At 38.0% G+C, this 15,341-nt stretch overlaps 1 protein-coding gene across 3 annotated transcripts in view; it reads right to left on the reverse strand.

Moving 5' to 3' along the window:
• Nucleotides 1–15,341, reverse strand: part of GRM7 (glutamate metabotropic receptor 7) — a 935,064-nt gene that overhangs the window by 444,341 nt on the left and 475,382 nt on the right. For all 3 annotated transcript variants that reach the window (XR_009732459.1, XM_061396349.1, XM_061396348.1), the window contains exon 4: nt 11,167–11,321. Coding sequence is in view for 2 of the 3 variants with exons in the window: in XM_061396349.1 (XP_061252333.1) it covers nt 11,167–11,321 (155 nt within the window). In the remaining variant the exon portion in view is untranslated. The remainder of the gene's footprint in view (nt 1–11,166; nt 11,322–15,341) is intronic.

Below are 15,341 nucleotides of genomic sequence, written 5' to 3' on the forward strand. Positions count from 1 at the left end.
GGCGATGATTAAACCACATACACACCCCATATTTTCTATAAGGCAAAATATAATCAAGTTCTACAGTATGAAACAAATGCCTAGAAGGACACTGCATCATGTTGCTAGAATAGAAAAAATACATGCCTTAGGAAGTTCCCCTAAGGCTTTCACTCTATATGTCATGACATAACTTCACGTCCAAAACTAGCTTGATATTCTGGAGGACAGGATTATTACTTGTCCCATACAGTTATGCTTTTCTGTCATTTACCTTTGAAGATACTCAAAAGATCTGGGTGACCATGTCTTCCTTCCTTGAGGTCTATGGTATGCAAACTGGGAGATGGTAGTAGGAGTTTAAGGGGATGATACTTAACTATGAATACACTCCTCCAATTCTCTCTTAAACCAGGTTTTTGTTAACACCACTCAGATGAAACAGTTTGCAAAAAAAAAAAAAAAAATCACAATGAGCTCCACACTGCCAGGTTAAATGATCAATTCTCCATAGTTCTACCAAACTACGCAGTAGTATTTTGGTGATGCTGATGAAAATCCCTATATTCTGAAATGTTTCCTTAGCCTGGTTCCAAGGAAACAGGCTCATGTTACTTTCATTTGATCTCACTGGTCAATCTACTTTCTCCTCTTTCCAACCTCTTAATGCTGAAATGTCAGAGCAACCACTCTTTGGTTCCCTATTATTCTGTATATTACTTCTTTCAGTGCCATCTCTACGTCAATGACTCCAAGAAAATAATTCTATTTCCAAAAGCCTCTTATAAATTTGAGACTCACATTCTCAATAGTCTACTTCATTTCTCCACTTGGTTATCTAGTAAATATTTTCAGTTCAACACATCCAAATTTTGTTTGTTGACCTAAAAATGGCTCTGCTGTCAGTTTTTCCATCACCTAATGACAATTCCATTCTTGCAGTTGCTCATGTAAAGAACATGCAATCATTCTTGACTCATATATTTTTTTATGTCCAAAATTCTGTTGACTTTATTTTCAAATTGTATTTTAAGCCCATACACGTCTCAGAATCTTCATTGCTACCTCCCTGTTTCACTCCATTATCATCTCTCACTTAGTTTATTTTAATAGCATCAGAACAATTCTCCTAGACTTCATCCTTCATTCTCCTATATTTTAAAGTCAACCTAAGAGCCAGTACTGATAATCACAATGGTGTGATCACTCACCCAGAGCCAGACATCCTGGAATGTGAAATCAAGTAGGCCTTAGAAAGCATCACTATGAACAAAGCTAGTGGAGGTGATGGAATTCCAGTTGAGATATTTCAAATCCTGAAAGATGATGCTGTGAAAGTGCTGCACTCAATATGCCAGTAAATTTGGAAAACTCAGCAGTGGCCACAGGACTGGAAAAGGTCAGTTTTCATTCCAATCCCAACAAAGGCAATGCCAAAGAATGCTCAAACTACCACACAATTGCACTCATCTCACATGCTAGTCGGAGAAGGCAATGGCACCCCACTCCAGTATTCTTGCCTGAAAAATCCCATGGACAGAGGAGCCTGGTAGGCTGTAGTCCATGGGGTCGCTAGGGGTCGGACACGACTGAGAGACTTCACTTTCACTTTTCACTGTCATGCTTTGGAGAAGGAAATGGCAACCCACTCCAGTGTTCTTGCCTGGAGAATCCCAGGGACAGGGGAGCCTGGTGGGCTGCCATCTTTGGGGTCGCACAGAGTTGGACAGAACTGAAGGGACTTAGCAGCAGTAGCAGCACATGCTAGTAAAGTAGAGCTCAAAATTCTCCAAGTCAGGTTTCAGCAATATGTGAACCGTGAACTTCCAGATATTCAAGCTGGTTTTAGAAAAGGCAGAGGAACCAGAGATCAAATTGCCAACATCTGCTGGATCATGGAAAAAGCAAGAGAGTTCCAGAAAAACATCTATTTCTGCTTTATTGACTATGCCAAAGCCTTTGACTCTGTGGATCACAATAAACTGTGGAAAATTCTTCAAGAGATGGGAATACCACACCACCTGACCTGCCTCTTGAGAAACCTATATGCAGGTCAGGAAGCAACAGTTAGAGCTGGACATGGAACAACAGACTGGTTCCAAATCAGGAAAGCAGTACGTCAGGGCTGTATATTGTCACCCTGCTTATTTAACTTCTATGCAGAGTACATCATGAGAAACGCTGGGCTGGAAGAAGCACAAGCTGGAATCAAGATTGCCGGGAGAAATATCAATAACCTCAGATATGCAGATGACACCACCCTTATGGCAGAACGTGAAGAGGAACTAAAAAGCCTCTTGATGAAAGTGAAAGAGGAGAGTGAAAAAGTTGGCTTAAAGCTCAACATTCAGAAAACAAAGATCATGACATCTAGTCTCATCACTTCATGGGAAATAGATGGGGAAACAGTGGAAACAGTGTCAGACTTTATTTTTTTGGGCTCTAAAATCACTGCAGATGGTGATTGCAGCCATGAAATTAAAAGACACTCCTTGGAAGGAAAGTTATGACCAACCTAGATGGCATATTCCAAAGCAGAGACATTACTTTGCCAAGAAAGGTCCGTCTAGTCAAGGCTATGGTTTTTCCAGTGGTCATGTATGGATGTGAGAGTTGGACTGTGAAAAAAGCTAAGTACCAAAGAACTGATGCTTTTGAACTGTGGTGTTGGAGAAGACTCTTGAGAGTCCCTTGGACTGCAAGGAGATCCAACCAGTCCATCCTAAAGGAGATCAGTCCTGGGTGTTCTTTGGAAGGAATGATGCTAAAGTTGAAACTCCAGTACTTTGGCCACCTCATGTGAAGAGTTGACTCATTGGAAAAGACTCTGATGCTGGGAGGGATTGGGGGCAGGAAGAGAAGGGGATGACAGAGGATGAGATGGCTGGATGGCATCACCGACTTGATGAACATGAGTTTGAGAGAACTCCGGGAGTTGGTGATGGACGGGGAGGCCTGGTGTGCTGCGATTCATGGGGTTGCAAAGAGTTGGACACGACTGAGCAACTGAACTGAAGAGCCAGTATTATTCTTTTTAACATATTGGACAATACAAGCTATACCTGTGCTTTAGCGCTGAAAAGATCTTCTCCTTTAATTCTATAAAGTGATAACATTTTTTAATGGCCTTCAAGGTCCTATGTGACCCAACTCTCGCATTATCTTTTGTTGTAATTCAGATTAGATATTGGAGTTAGATATTGGAGTATAGCTTATTTAGAACACTGCATTTGTTTCAGGTGTACAACAAAGTGATTCAGTTATATACACACATATACCCATTCTTTTTCAGATTCTTTCCCCATATACATTATTACAGAATATGGAATAGAGTTCCCCATGTTATATAGTAGGTCCTTGCTGATAATCAATTTTATATACAGTAATATGTAAACATCAACCCCACACTTCAGATTTCTTTCTCTGTTCCAGCCTCATAAGCATCTTTGTTCCTTACACATACCAGAGATTCTCCAGCCCTAGCACACCGGCGCTGCTTTCTATACTCTGTATAATCTTCACCCAGGTATTAACTTGGATGGTCCCTTCACTTCCTTAAGTCATTGACCAAACGTCATCTTGTTAATAAGGCTCATCCTGACCAGTCTACTTAACACCGCAGTGCTCCCACCACCGCTGATGAGCCCCTTAGCCTTCTCTATTTTTTCTTTCTTTGTAGCACTTGCAAGGTGTGATGTGAGCAAAGGGGCAGAGTGGGCAGCTCCAAACTCCTGTCCCTCAATTCAAAAACTGAAAACAACAGAAACTGTCAAAAGCAACTTTGCTATAACTCTGGAAGATGACCAAAGTTTTGCAGCAAACAATGCTGAATGCTAAATTAAGAAAAAGACAAGCTTGAAAATGATAGAAAAGCTTTGTGGATTTTTTTTTTCTTTTTCCAACCCCTACCCTCTCTCAGTGGCAGTCTTAAAGACCTGAAGACCACAGCCCACATTCTTGGGGGGGACCCTAGTACATACCAGAGAGTGCATAGCAGACTTTATTAGCAAAGTATTGTTTTTCTCTATTGTAATATTTCTGGAGACTACCTGAAGGATGGGTACAACACACTTCTCTCTGTTTTACCTAACCTGGGACTCATTCAGAGAGAGAAAAAGGCAGACATTGTTTATACACATTATAAAGTGAATGAACAACCTACAGTCACCTGGAGCAAATGATTATTATGGAAACATACAAGTGATACCTGAAACCCTGGGAGGAAAATCTGAAAGAGTATTTCCTTGGGAAATTAGGGCATTAGCAAATGCCTGTGTACACTAGAGAGGGGTGGGTTTTAGAAAGCCACATACATACCCAGGGCAGGATGGAGGCTGAAAAAACTCATGAGAAGACTTTGATCTTTGATTAATCCCGACGATCAGCACAAGCAGGTAGAGAAGGTTAAGGCAAAATTGCAAATAACCGAGCTAAGTGTTAAAGGCATGTTTCAGAACAGAGCCAAACCACCAAGACTGAGTGTTATGTATTAAGTTAAGTCTATCTCAAAATTCGTATGTTGAAGTCCAAAACCCCAGTACCTCAAATGTGACCTTGTTCAGAAATGGGGCCATGATGAATGTAATTAGTAAAGTCAGGATGAAGTCTTCAGAGTGGATCTAATCCAAATGAACAGCATCCTTATAAGAAGGAAAATCAGGACACAGAGAAAGAACATCATGTGATGATGAAGGCAACCCAAGGGATGCCAAGCTTGCCAGCAAATTGTCAGAAGATGGGCAGAAGGCAAAGAACAGGTATACTTTCATGCCCTGAGAAGGAATAACCCTGTTAACACTTTCATCTTGGACTTCTAGCCTTTCAACCTGCGAAAAAAAAACACACTTCTGTTGTCTAAGTCACCCAGTCTGTACTTTGTTATGGAAGCCCTAACTAACTAATCAGGGCTGTGAAGGGCATGTTTTGTTGTTTTTGTTTATCTTGTTTTGATTTAGCTCCTGGCATTTAAGGAAATTTTTGTCAAAATGCTAACTGAATACAAGCTAACAGAGCAGGCACTTCAGTGACTACACAAATGATAAGGAATAGTGTCTTTTTAAGTTTGGAGAAATCTCTGAACAGGCCAACAACTTCAGCCTTCCACAAACAGGCACATCAAACCCTGGCAAATGGGGAATCTTAGTTCCAGAGTTCCCACAGTACAATATTCAAATGCTCAGTTGTCAACAAAAAAATCAAAAGGTGTACAATAAAATAGGTAAGTCCAGTCCACTTCAAGGGAAAAAAATGATACAAACTATCCATTGGTATGACCTAATGTATGCCCTAATTAGTAAGATGTTGGACTTACCAGATAAAGACCTTAAATCAACATCTTAAATATACTCAAATATTTAAAGAAAATAATGAGCAAGGAACTAAACACTAGGAAAATGATGAATATATGAAATGAGAATATTCATAAAGAGATAGAATTTATACTGTTTACCAACAGTTAACACTACTATTTACTTATTTCTTATGCCTATTAATAATAATAATAAATTATTATTATTACTCTCCTTTTGCTGTGCTTTAATCTCCACGAGGAGAGGAATTTTTGTTTCCTGGTTACCAGTACCTAATCAGTGCTTGACAGATAGGAGGCAGTCAACCTTTGTTAACTGATTGACAATAAATGGTCTCTTTCACATTAAACAGCCCATTACCTATAGTTCTCTGATACAAAGAAACATTAACTTTGATGTGAAGACAGTGAATACAACTCTGGAGTAGGTAGGTAAAATAAAGAGGGAAGGATATTTGTAAAGTGAAAGTTTCTGAATGTGATGAGTACAGAGCGAGGCTGAGGTGATGAGGGAAGGACCAAACACATCAACGGAGAAATGGAGATGAGACTGATGGTGAGACTTGAAGAATGTATAGTTTTTCTTAGAAGAGGGATACATAAGAGAGGCAAAGGGAGAGAGGGGCATCTCTGTGAAGTAAATGACACTTGGAAAGAATGCAATTCAGACAAGATAAAGGGTGAAACAAGATGGCAACAAGAAAGTGAAAGTGTTAGTCACTCAGTCATGGTTGACTCTTTGTGACCTCACGGACTGTAGCCCGCCAGGCTCCTCTGTCCATGGGATTCTCCAAGAAGGAATACTGGCGTGGGTTGCCATTTCCTTCTCCAGAGGATCTTCCTGACCCTGAGATCAAACCTGTGTCTCCTGCACTGCAGGCAGATTTTTTACTGTCTGAGCTACCAGGGGTTATAAGAAGGACATCCTAATATTCAACCATATCCGTCAAGTCATATATATGCTAGGTCTATTAGTAATTGCCAAAGTTTCAGGGGAAAAAAAAAAAAAAAAGGATGGATAATCCCATGGAACCCATGGGTCTCAGACACTGCCCTGAAGGATCAGATTCCAGTTGGGTGTGAAGCCCGAGAGTATAATCTGTTTTGCCATAAAGGGGGTATGTGATACCTTTTGAACTGCAGGAGTATTGCTTGGTTTTGCAGGGTAGGCTAATTCTGAAAAAAAGGAGAAATTCTTTCAAAAAAAAATTAATGATTTGATCTCTCACACACAAACACACACATACACAAATAACCTATATTTTCCAGATCAACAAGAAACGGTGCAATGGAAAGCCCTGGCATATTGGCAATGAAAGGATCTGATATGAATGTATGCCAGGAATTGAGAACAGGTCAGAGAGGCTTGAGCTGCTGACCTCCCTACACATCCTCCAAATTGATGTTTTTTCAGCCTGCATGGTATACTGGTGCTTTGTCTCTCTTCTTTCTTTGCCATCTGTATCTCTCTGATTTACAAGTTGGTTCTTAAGGAAATGCACTTGATAGTAATTATTCTAGTATGATATTTTCTTATTTACATTTTTCTTTATCACCTGTCACCTCCACATTAAGAGGGCAATTTCAGGAGTGCAGGGGTGTGATCTGATTGTCATCTGCTATATATCTCAGTTTTTAGATCAAGGGCTGATACCGTGCTAGAAGCTTATAAACATTTATGACAGATTTAATGAAAAACATTGTCATAACACTGAACATGCAATATTCTCACTTCTCTTTCATCAAACAAGGTTATAGGTCTATTATTAAGTATAGCATTGCTTAGAAATACTATTGTGATTTAAGGTGATATTTTATTGCTTCGCATTTTCTGTCATTCCCCTAACAAAACTCTGTGATGTGTGTGGAACATTTCAGGTAATCAGAAAGACTAAAGTAGGGCATATATATATTGGAGCCAGAAATATTTTCATTCAGCTCTTCATAGCTTTGATCTCTGGTTTTGAGAAAAATATAGAATGTCTTTCTATGTTGAGTAAAAAAAAAAATAAATGCATTAAATAACCAACTTTTTCATGCCAGATCCACAGCACTTTTTGTCTCTTCTTACACACATCACTGATTTAATTCAAGAACCAAGCTGTGTTATAGACCCACTGGAAAATCATCACCAATAGTCAGAGCTGTCAGAGTTGTCTTTGAAAATTCATCCTTTATTATGTTCTCTCCCTGATGCTAATGATTATGTCAGAGACGAAAAGAGCCTGGCCAATGATCCTTGCTGGCTATAATTAGAGGATGTTTAGGACAGCCTACTCTAGAAGAAGCTGAGCACCCTAGATGGCAGAGTCCATGGCGATTTGGCCATTTTGCTTTGAGGACTTGTTGAGGGCTGGAGAGGATGACTGGGGGACCCTGCTAATGGGGCAACAGAAAATAGAAAAATGCTAGGGATCCCTTGGCTCATCAGACAATACAGAAAGATTAAAAATCATGGAGCTGTTTTGGCTCAGGAGCTGGAGAAGCGCTGCCAAATCTAGAGACATTCTTTTATATCCCATGTAGAGAGCAGCCAAAGGGGCCAGAGCTGACCTTTCCTGGGCACAGTTGCTATCATTGTCTCATTCAAAATAGGGGAAATGACCCCCTGGGCTGGCAAGCACTGAGGCCCTGTTTTCTATAAATGGAGAATAAATACAAATAGAAGACAAAAGTTGATGAACATGATTTTCACAGGACCCATGCCCTTACTAGCCTTTTGGCTTAAGGCAATGTACTGTTAATTGTTCATGCAAATATAGAGATGATGAGCCAAAAGTACAGATGTTTGCTAAATGTGTTCCAAATATGGATCTAAAGGGAAAAAATTCATGTTGATTATTGACTGGCTTTTTCTTATTTCCATTTGAAGGTACAACATTATACAACACAGTCAAAGATTAAAAGGGATGCAATAGTGTTCTGAGTATTTGGATAATGCTCCATTCCAGTAGAGTCCACTACGGAACATCCCCAAAATGAAAAAAGATAAAAAAGTAGGAGAGGAAAACATACTTTCCCATATGGAATATGCTCTGTAGTTTCATTTCATATATTTCACAGCTGTGTTTAGAAACCTTAATGCAACTGAAGGCATTTCTTTTTTCATTTCCTTAGGAGAGTGACACCAAATAAACAGCCACAATCCTGTGATCCCATCCTCTATATTAATGAACAAATCTCCACTCTGTATCAATGCACAAGACCACATGGGTAGACAGAAGCCACACAAGTCCTAAAGAACAAAATGAAAAGCCTCGTGTTCTTTCTGGGTAGCCATGCAGAGTTTTGCATGAAGAGATGCTGTTTTGCCACATTTCAAAAGTACTTTCATTGATAAGAGCATTTCCTCACCATCTTGCTTTTGAGGCCATATTTCTTGCTTAGCAGATTCAGGATGCTATCTTGTGTCTACTTTAACAACTTTGAGTATCCCTAGAAACATATGAAAATGCATTTTGTTTCAATAATTTGTATTAAGCTACTTAGTCATTTCCTGAGACATGTTGAACCTGGGTCTTGCAACCATGGAGTTACTAATATGCCTATGACGTGTCTACAGCTTGGGAAGAGAGGGCCTCAGCACAGACCCTGTAATGTGCTTTGCTTTGGTCCTCACCCAAATTCGACACTTCATCCCTCTACAGAGTCATCTGAGTGAGCTTCCTCATTCCCTTTTACAACATCCCATTTTCATCCTCAGACACTGCCTAGACTTCAGAGTAAGATACAAATTCCTCAGAGTAGTTTACAAGACCTTTTATGATCCAACCCTGGCCCACTTCTCAGCCATTTGTGCCAGGTACTTATGTGGCATGTATTTCCTCCATCCAGCCAGGCATCCAACCACTTGAAAACCAATTGATCACCTTCCAGTCCAGGCCAAGATCAAGGCATTTGTGGTTTGATGGCATGTAAAGGATAAGTCTCCAGAAAGAGACAAAGAGATGTTACAATGGTAGGAGCTATGGGAAGGTGCCATAAGAGCAACACATGGAGCCCCTAACCAGACCTGGCTGGAGTGCAATGGTTGTAGATGGCTTCCAAGGAAAAATGATATCTAATCAGGGACACATATGTTAGAAAGGAGTTAATCAGGCAAACAGTGCAGTGACCACAACTGTAGGAGAGGGAAGAGCTTTCCCAATGAACATCAGTGAGAACATTTTTGAAGAGCTGGAAGAAGTTTAGGATGGCTACAAAGAAGGTGTGGGTTGCCGAATGAATGATTTAATGTTGCCCAGTACGCCCTGCTCCATTGCTCCTGTTCCCACCACGTGGGTTGAGAGTAGAGGAGCTTCTCATGGTCCGATGAGCATTAGCACATCATTTTGTTCCATCTCTCAGGTGTCTTCCACAACCACAGCATCACCACCCTAGACAAGCTGGCACATTACCTCACCTAAACCATTCTAAACTGTGTTTACAGTATTTCTATTACACGGTCAACAACTACATTCTGATACATTTACTCAGCTGTGTTTGCTTTGAGGGTGGGATTTTTGTCCTTATTTTTCCAACTTAGCACAAAGCAAAGCACACAGTAAATACTTAAATTTTTGAGTGAAAAGGAATGGAAATAGTTAAACTGTCTTTTGTTTTTGCAGCTCATCTGCAGATGTACTGGTCTGGTTTGGAAGATGGGCAATCTTCTTTGGACTTGTACTGCAATTAATTCAAAGGCTCTCCATGACCACATGGGTGACTTATAGGATTTTTATCTCCCCGAGATAACACAGAAAGGGAACAGTGACAAAACCATAACCTGGCTTGTTTAAAAAGCCCACATAGACCATGCAGCCTTCTAGGGAGAATAATTAATTAGATTGGAGTAGAGACAGAATAGAAAGAAAGACAAATATTTGATCTTTTTTGAGTGAGTGGATAGAGTTCTTTTAACATGCAAAGCATGCTTTATGAAATCTTCGGAGACCTGGCCCATCAGAAAAGGAAGACAAAGACCCAAAACCAGCAGAGGAGTTCCTTTTCTTTACAGTATCTTCTTTCAGAAGTAACTTATCTTCAAATTAAAGGAGAACATAAATTGTAATCAGCAACTTTTGTTACATCAGAAAGATGCCAATAAATGCTCTCTCCTCCTTCTACCTCTTAAAGAATCTTTGTAGCTACAAGGAAGGCAAAGGGAAAGAAAAGGGGCAGGAAGCTTAAGAGAAAAAGAATGCAAGGACAAAAGAGACCCAGGAAGGAAAAAGGATGCTGATGCCTGGGACAGGTGGTATGCCATATGATCCTGGGGACTGGAGGAGACCCCGAGAGGTAATGGGGGAAAGAATCCAGAGCCTAAGGCTCCAAGCTTCCTTTGCAGGGGGCCCAGCCTTGATCTCTGGTCAGGGAACTAGATCCCATATGCCACAGCTGAGAGTTCACGTGCCACAGCTTAAGATCCTACATGCCACAAGTCAAAGATGCTGCATGCGGCAACTAAGATCTGGCACAATCAAATAAGTAAATGCATTAAAAAAAAAAGGTGTCCTGCTATGGAAGCAATGACAAATTACAAAGGGAAAATATTCTCTCAGAAAAAAATGCACCTCACTTACACATACTTGGACTGTGTTATTATTTCACCTCTTATTAAAGATAATGATCCCACAGAAAGCTCTTGCAGCATAATAAAACAAAGATATATGCTAATGGTGATATTATTATGAGAATAACATGATCTTTTCAAGAGAAGACTATCAACTAAAATAACAGACCAGATATAGGGCTTCATTTGTATTTCACAGCTGGAAGTTTGAACAGATCCTGCATAAATTATGTAAAAACACCCAACCCTCAAGGAGACTCGTGCCCCAGCCACTCTACACAGCACCAGCCGCTCTCTCAGCAAATCCTACTACTGACAAAACTCATACCTTCCACAGTTGCTCGTTTGGGCTGAATGGTGATGGCTCCTTCTGCAATATCTTCATGCTGGTGCAGCGGGTTGATTTTGGATCCCCAGCTGTCTGATCCCACCCAGAGAAAGTGGCCTACTTGGTCAGCTCTTTTGGCTGCTGCAAGGATCTGCCTGTGGAGAGGAACATTAAAAAGATATGTTAATGATAAAGAGCAGCTACTGTACATAGACATATTCGGAATCAAGCAGAAGGAAAACAAGCTACTATTTCTCAAAAAGCAAATAAGCTGGTAGTAAGCCAAAGGATTTTCATTCTTAGTATATAGAGAGATATTGTAAGTCAATAAAAAAATTCAAGGCAGCTTGAGGAAAATAGGCAGAGTATTCAAAGTCAAAAGATAAAAGGGGAAATATAAGTAAGTAATAAGCTGCTTATTCACATATATTAAAAAGGAGGAAAATGTGAATGAGAACAATCTATCAAATTCACTCCTTATTTTGGCCAAAATGTTTGTTTGGTTTTATTTTGTGTCGTGAGTTTTTTGACATGAGGCTGGAGACATGAGCACTCTCATTCACTGCTGGTGGTACATATCATTTCTGGAAAGCAATGTATCAGTCTATAGGAAGCATCTTAAATTACTTATTAAAATAAGCAGAGCTTCACATTAAGCTTGAAAAATGTACAATCCATATTTATAAATTAAAATAGTATACAAATAGCAAGGGCAAGAAAAAAAAAGGAGGAATTAAAAAAAAAAAGGGAAATTGATTATTCATGAAGAAAAATGTCACCTCTGCTTATAGAATTCTAGAAATCAGGAGTGTGTTGCCCCAGGCAGAAAACAAATTTTCTGGAAAAATCTGAACTACCCTATGAAAAAGATTCTAGATACTGACATAGAGACTTTTTCTAAGAGAATGGACACCTAGATACCTGACCCGTCCACTGAGAGGCCTATCAGCTGACAAGTTTTGCCCACGTATGTAGAATTTTCTTGTGTCTTACTCAAATGGGAACTGCCCAAAATGACCCATCATTGTGGAAAATCCACAATATAAAACAGAAACCAAATAAATAAGAAAAAGGAAACTGGTATGAGGTATGGAGAAGAAATTATACCAAAAAAAAAAAATGTAGCTAAATAAGAATCAGGATCTCTATTATCAGGAACAAGAAAGATTATCAAGAATAAGAAACAAACAACAATAAAAAAGAGATCTTAGTTATTAAAAGTATGAAATTAAAATTATGTTAGAAGAGATAAAGTATAAAGTGAAGAAATATTTTCAGAAAGCAAAACAATAGCAAAAAGGTATAGCATATACAAGAAAAGATGAGTATCTTAAAGAAAGAAACACAGAAGGACTTACATCCAACTAACAATATTTCAAGAACAAATATAACGAGAAATTAAAGTAATTTTTAAAATAATTCTTAATGAAAAAAAATCCAAGGAACTGAAAGTATGACTTTCCAAATTAAAGGGACTCACTCCAGTATTCTTGCCTGGAGGATCCCATGGACAGAGGTGCCTGGTGGGCTACAGTCCATGGGTTGCAAAGAGTCGGACACGACTGAATGACTAAACCACACACACACACATCCAGCAAATTAATAGGGAAAAACCAAATGTCACAGAATTACAAATTCTGGATAAAGTGAGAATAAAGCTTTCAAGGGAAAATTGGGACTCTTGGAAAGTAATAAGAAGCAGAATATTACCAACCTCTCCAGAGAGAGGAAAAAATAAAAAAAAGGATGATGGAGTAATGCCTTCCAAATTATGAGGAAAAAAAATTTGTAATCTAGAATTCTAATATTTAACACATATAGAATCTCTATGCAAATAGAGAATCTCTATACAAATAGAACTGGCATCTAGATAGATGGGTATGGATGGAGAGAGGGAGGGATAGATGGATGGATGGATAGATAGATATTCAGGGGATATTAAAGATTTTTCTATCCAAACTCAGAATCTCAAATTCCTTGCAAGTTATGAGTTCTGTAACTTATTAGTCCCCATAGATAGTTGCTATAAATCATTTATTTGCCTGGGATGATGTATTTAAAAATAAATATGTGACCACACCTTACATATCCAACTAGTAATTAAGTATGGAGGCAGGTGAAGAATATTTTTAGTCATAAACACAAAAAATGTTTTTCTTTAATTCATCCTTTACAAGAAAATTACTGGAGGGTACATTCTAGCCACCCCCCCCAAAAAAAGAAACTAAATGATGAATAAAAATAAAAGAAATGGAAAGAGAAAGAAAACAAAAAAGTTAAAATAATAAAGACCAGCCTAGTTTAAAACAGAAAGATGGAGTTGGAGAGAAATGTACAGAAAAACAATGGAACTCAGAGATTATTTTTTAAATATATATATATATATATGTGTATAAACATATGAGAAAAGTGATAGACCTAGGACATTAATAATAAAATACTAAAGATAACCGTGCAAGTTAAAAATCTGTCATATTAACTTGATGAACAAAAAAAGCTACCTGTAAAATCACATCATGGAAAAAATACTGCTGTAGTACATAATATTTACATGCTCATAATTTCAACTCTGATTTTTACTAAATGGAAATCTGATAGTATAATGCTAGGAAGATAAAGGAGGTATGAGACAAGTTCTAAATAACATAAGAGGAATTCATAGACAATATTTTAAATTAATGATTCCAAAATAGCAATACAGGCACATTTCGAGAAGACCTAAAGAATTAGTTTCAAGAGGGATGGGAAAGGATACTAGGGCTTTGCATAAAAAGTATTTTAATTACATTTTTGTTCCTCTTAAATTATGTGCATTTATTATTTTCACACAATCAATCATTTGTACTCTTGAGTTAGAGATACCATCTCTATTAATCTAACCAAAGGGTATGATCACTGATGCTGTCAAAATCATATGTGCATTACTGGAGACCACCTAAATGCAGAACAGCAGGGAAGTGGTTAAAGAAATGGTAGTGAATCTAAAGGATGCATCAGAGGCCAATGAAAAACACACAGAGCTGGATTTCTGCAGGGTACTGTTAAGAATAAAAAAAGTCAAATTAAAAATACTGCAAATGATTAGTCATTTCTTACAATAATGAAAACTGGCCTGCATAAATGAATAGATGCATATTAACATTCCATGAAAAAAAAAGTATAGGGTTGTATGAGAGCACAGAAAAATATGGATAATAGGTAATTCATTGTTAATGACAATTCATTGAGAACCTGCTGATGAAGTATGAAAAGGATGCGGAGAATCCAACTGAAACAAAGTAAGAAAGACAAACCCATACAAAAAGAAAAAAAAAATTCACCTTAATATGCTTACATAAAAATGTGGGTTAATTTATTAAGAGAAATAAGATTAAACTGTTTAAACATATTATAGCATTGAAAGTGAGATGTGAACTGCAAAAAATAGAATATCAAACTCTGTGTGAATCTGAATCTACTAGGGAAAATTTTTAGAATAAAATAACTGCAAATATTAAACAGGAATTTTATTAGTGGTTATCTCCGAGTGTTAAGATATTAAGTGTTATAGGGGGTTACTTACAATCATGGTTTGTGATTATTCTCTCTAACCTTTCATTTTTTTTAGATAATCAGGGGCAGTGTAAAGGTAGAATTCCTTTTATTAAAATGCAACAACAAAAATATTTCCATTAGTTTCCAATGGAGTAAAATAGCCAGGTAATATTACTTTTATAATCAGAAAAAAAAGTATCTCAGGAACAGAATACACTCTTGTCTAACATTCAAATTATCAAAACCCATAACAATTGAGCATTTATCTTAGCTTCAAAATCTAGATATTAATGTCTTCTCACTGGTATTCTCCGGCAAAGTATTTGAAGTTAATGTTCTAAGAAATCTCCAAATTTCCCATCTACAGTGTAAATCTTCTGAGAAAAGAAATAACATAACATTGTGGGTTATCAGACATCAGTGGGCTTAAGCTCCGTTTTGGAAGATATGCACTTGATTTTTATTACTGTAGCCAAGAACTATTACTGCTATCACTTCTGTGAGTCATAGTACACAATGGTTCCAACACACAAATCCCCATGCAAAAAATGATAAGCACAGCTATTCAGCTGACTATATACCTTTTAACACTGCCAATTAAAACCTCACACAATCTGCAAATCAAGGATATTATGACCAAT

This window comes from Bos javanicus, chromosome 22 (genome assembly GCF_032452875.1).
Source record: "Bos javanicus breed banteng chromosome 22, ARS-OSU_banteng_1.0, whole genome shotgun sequence".
In the NCBI taxonomy this organism is placed as follows: domain Eukaryota; kingdom Metazoa; phylum Chordata; class Mammalia; order Artiodactyla; family Bovidae; genus Bos; species Bos javanicus.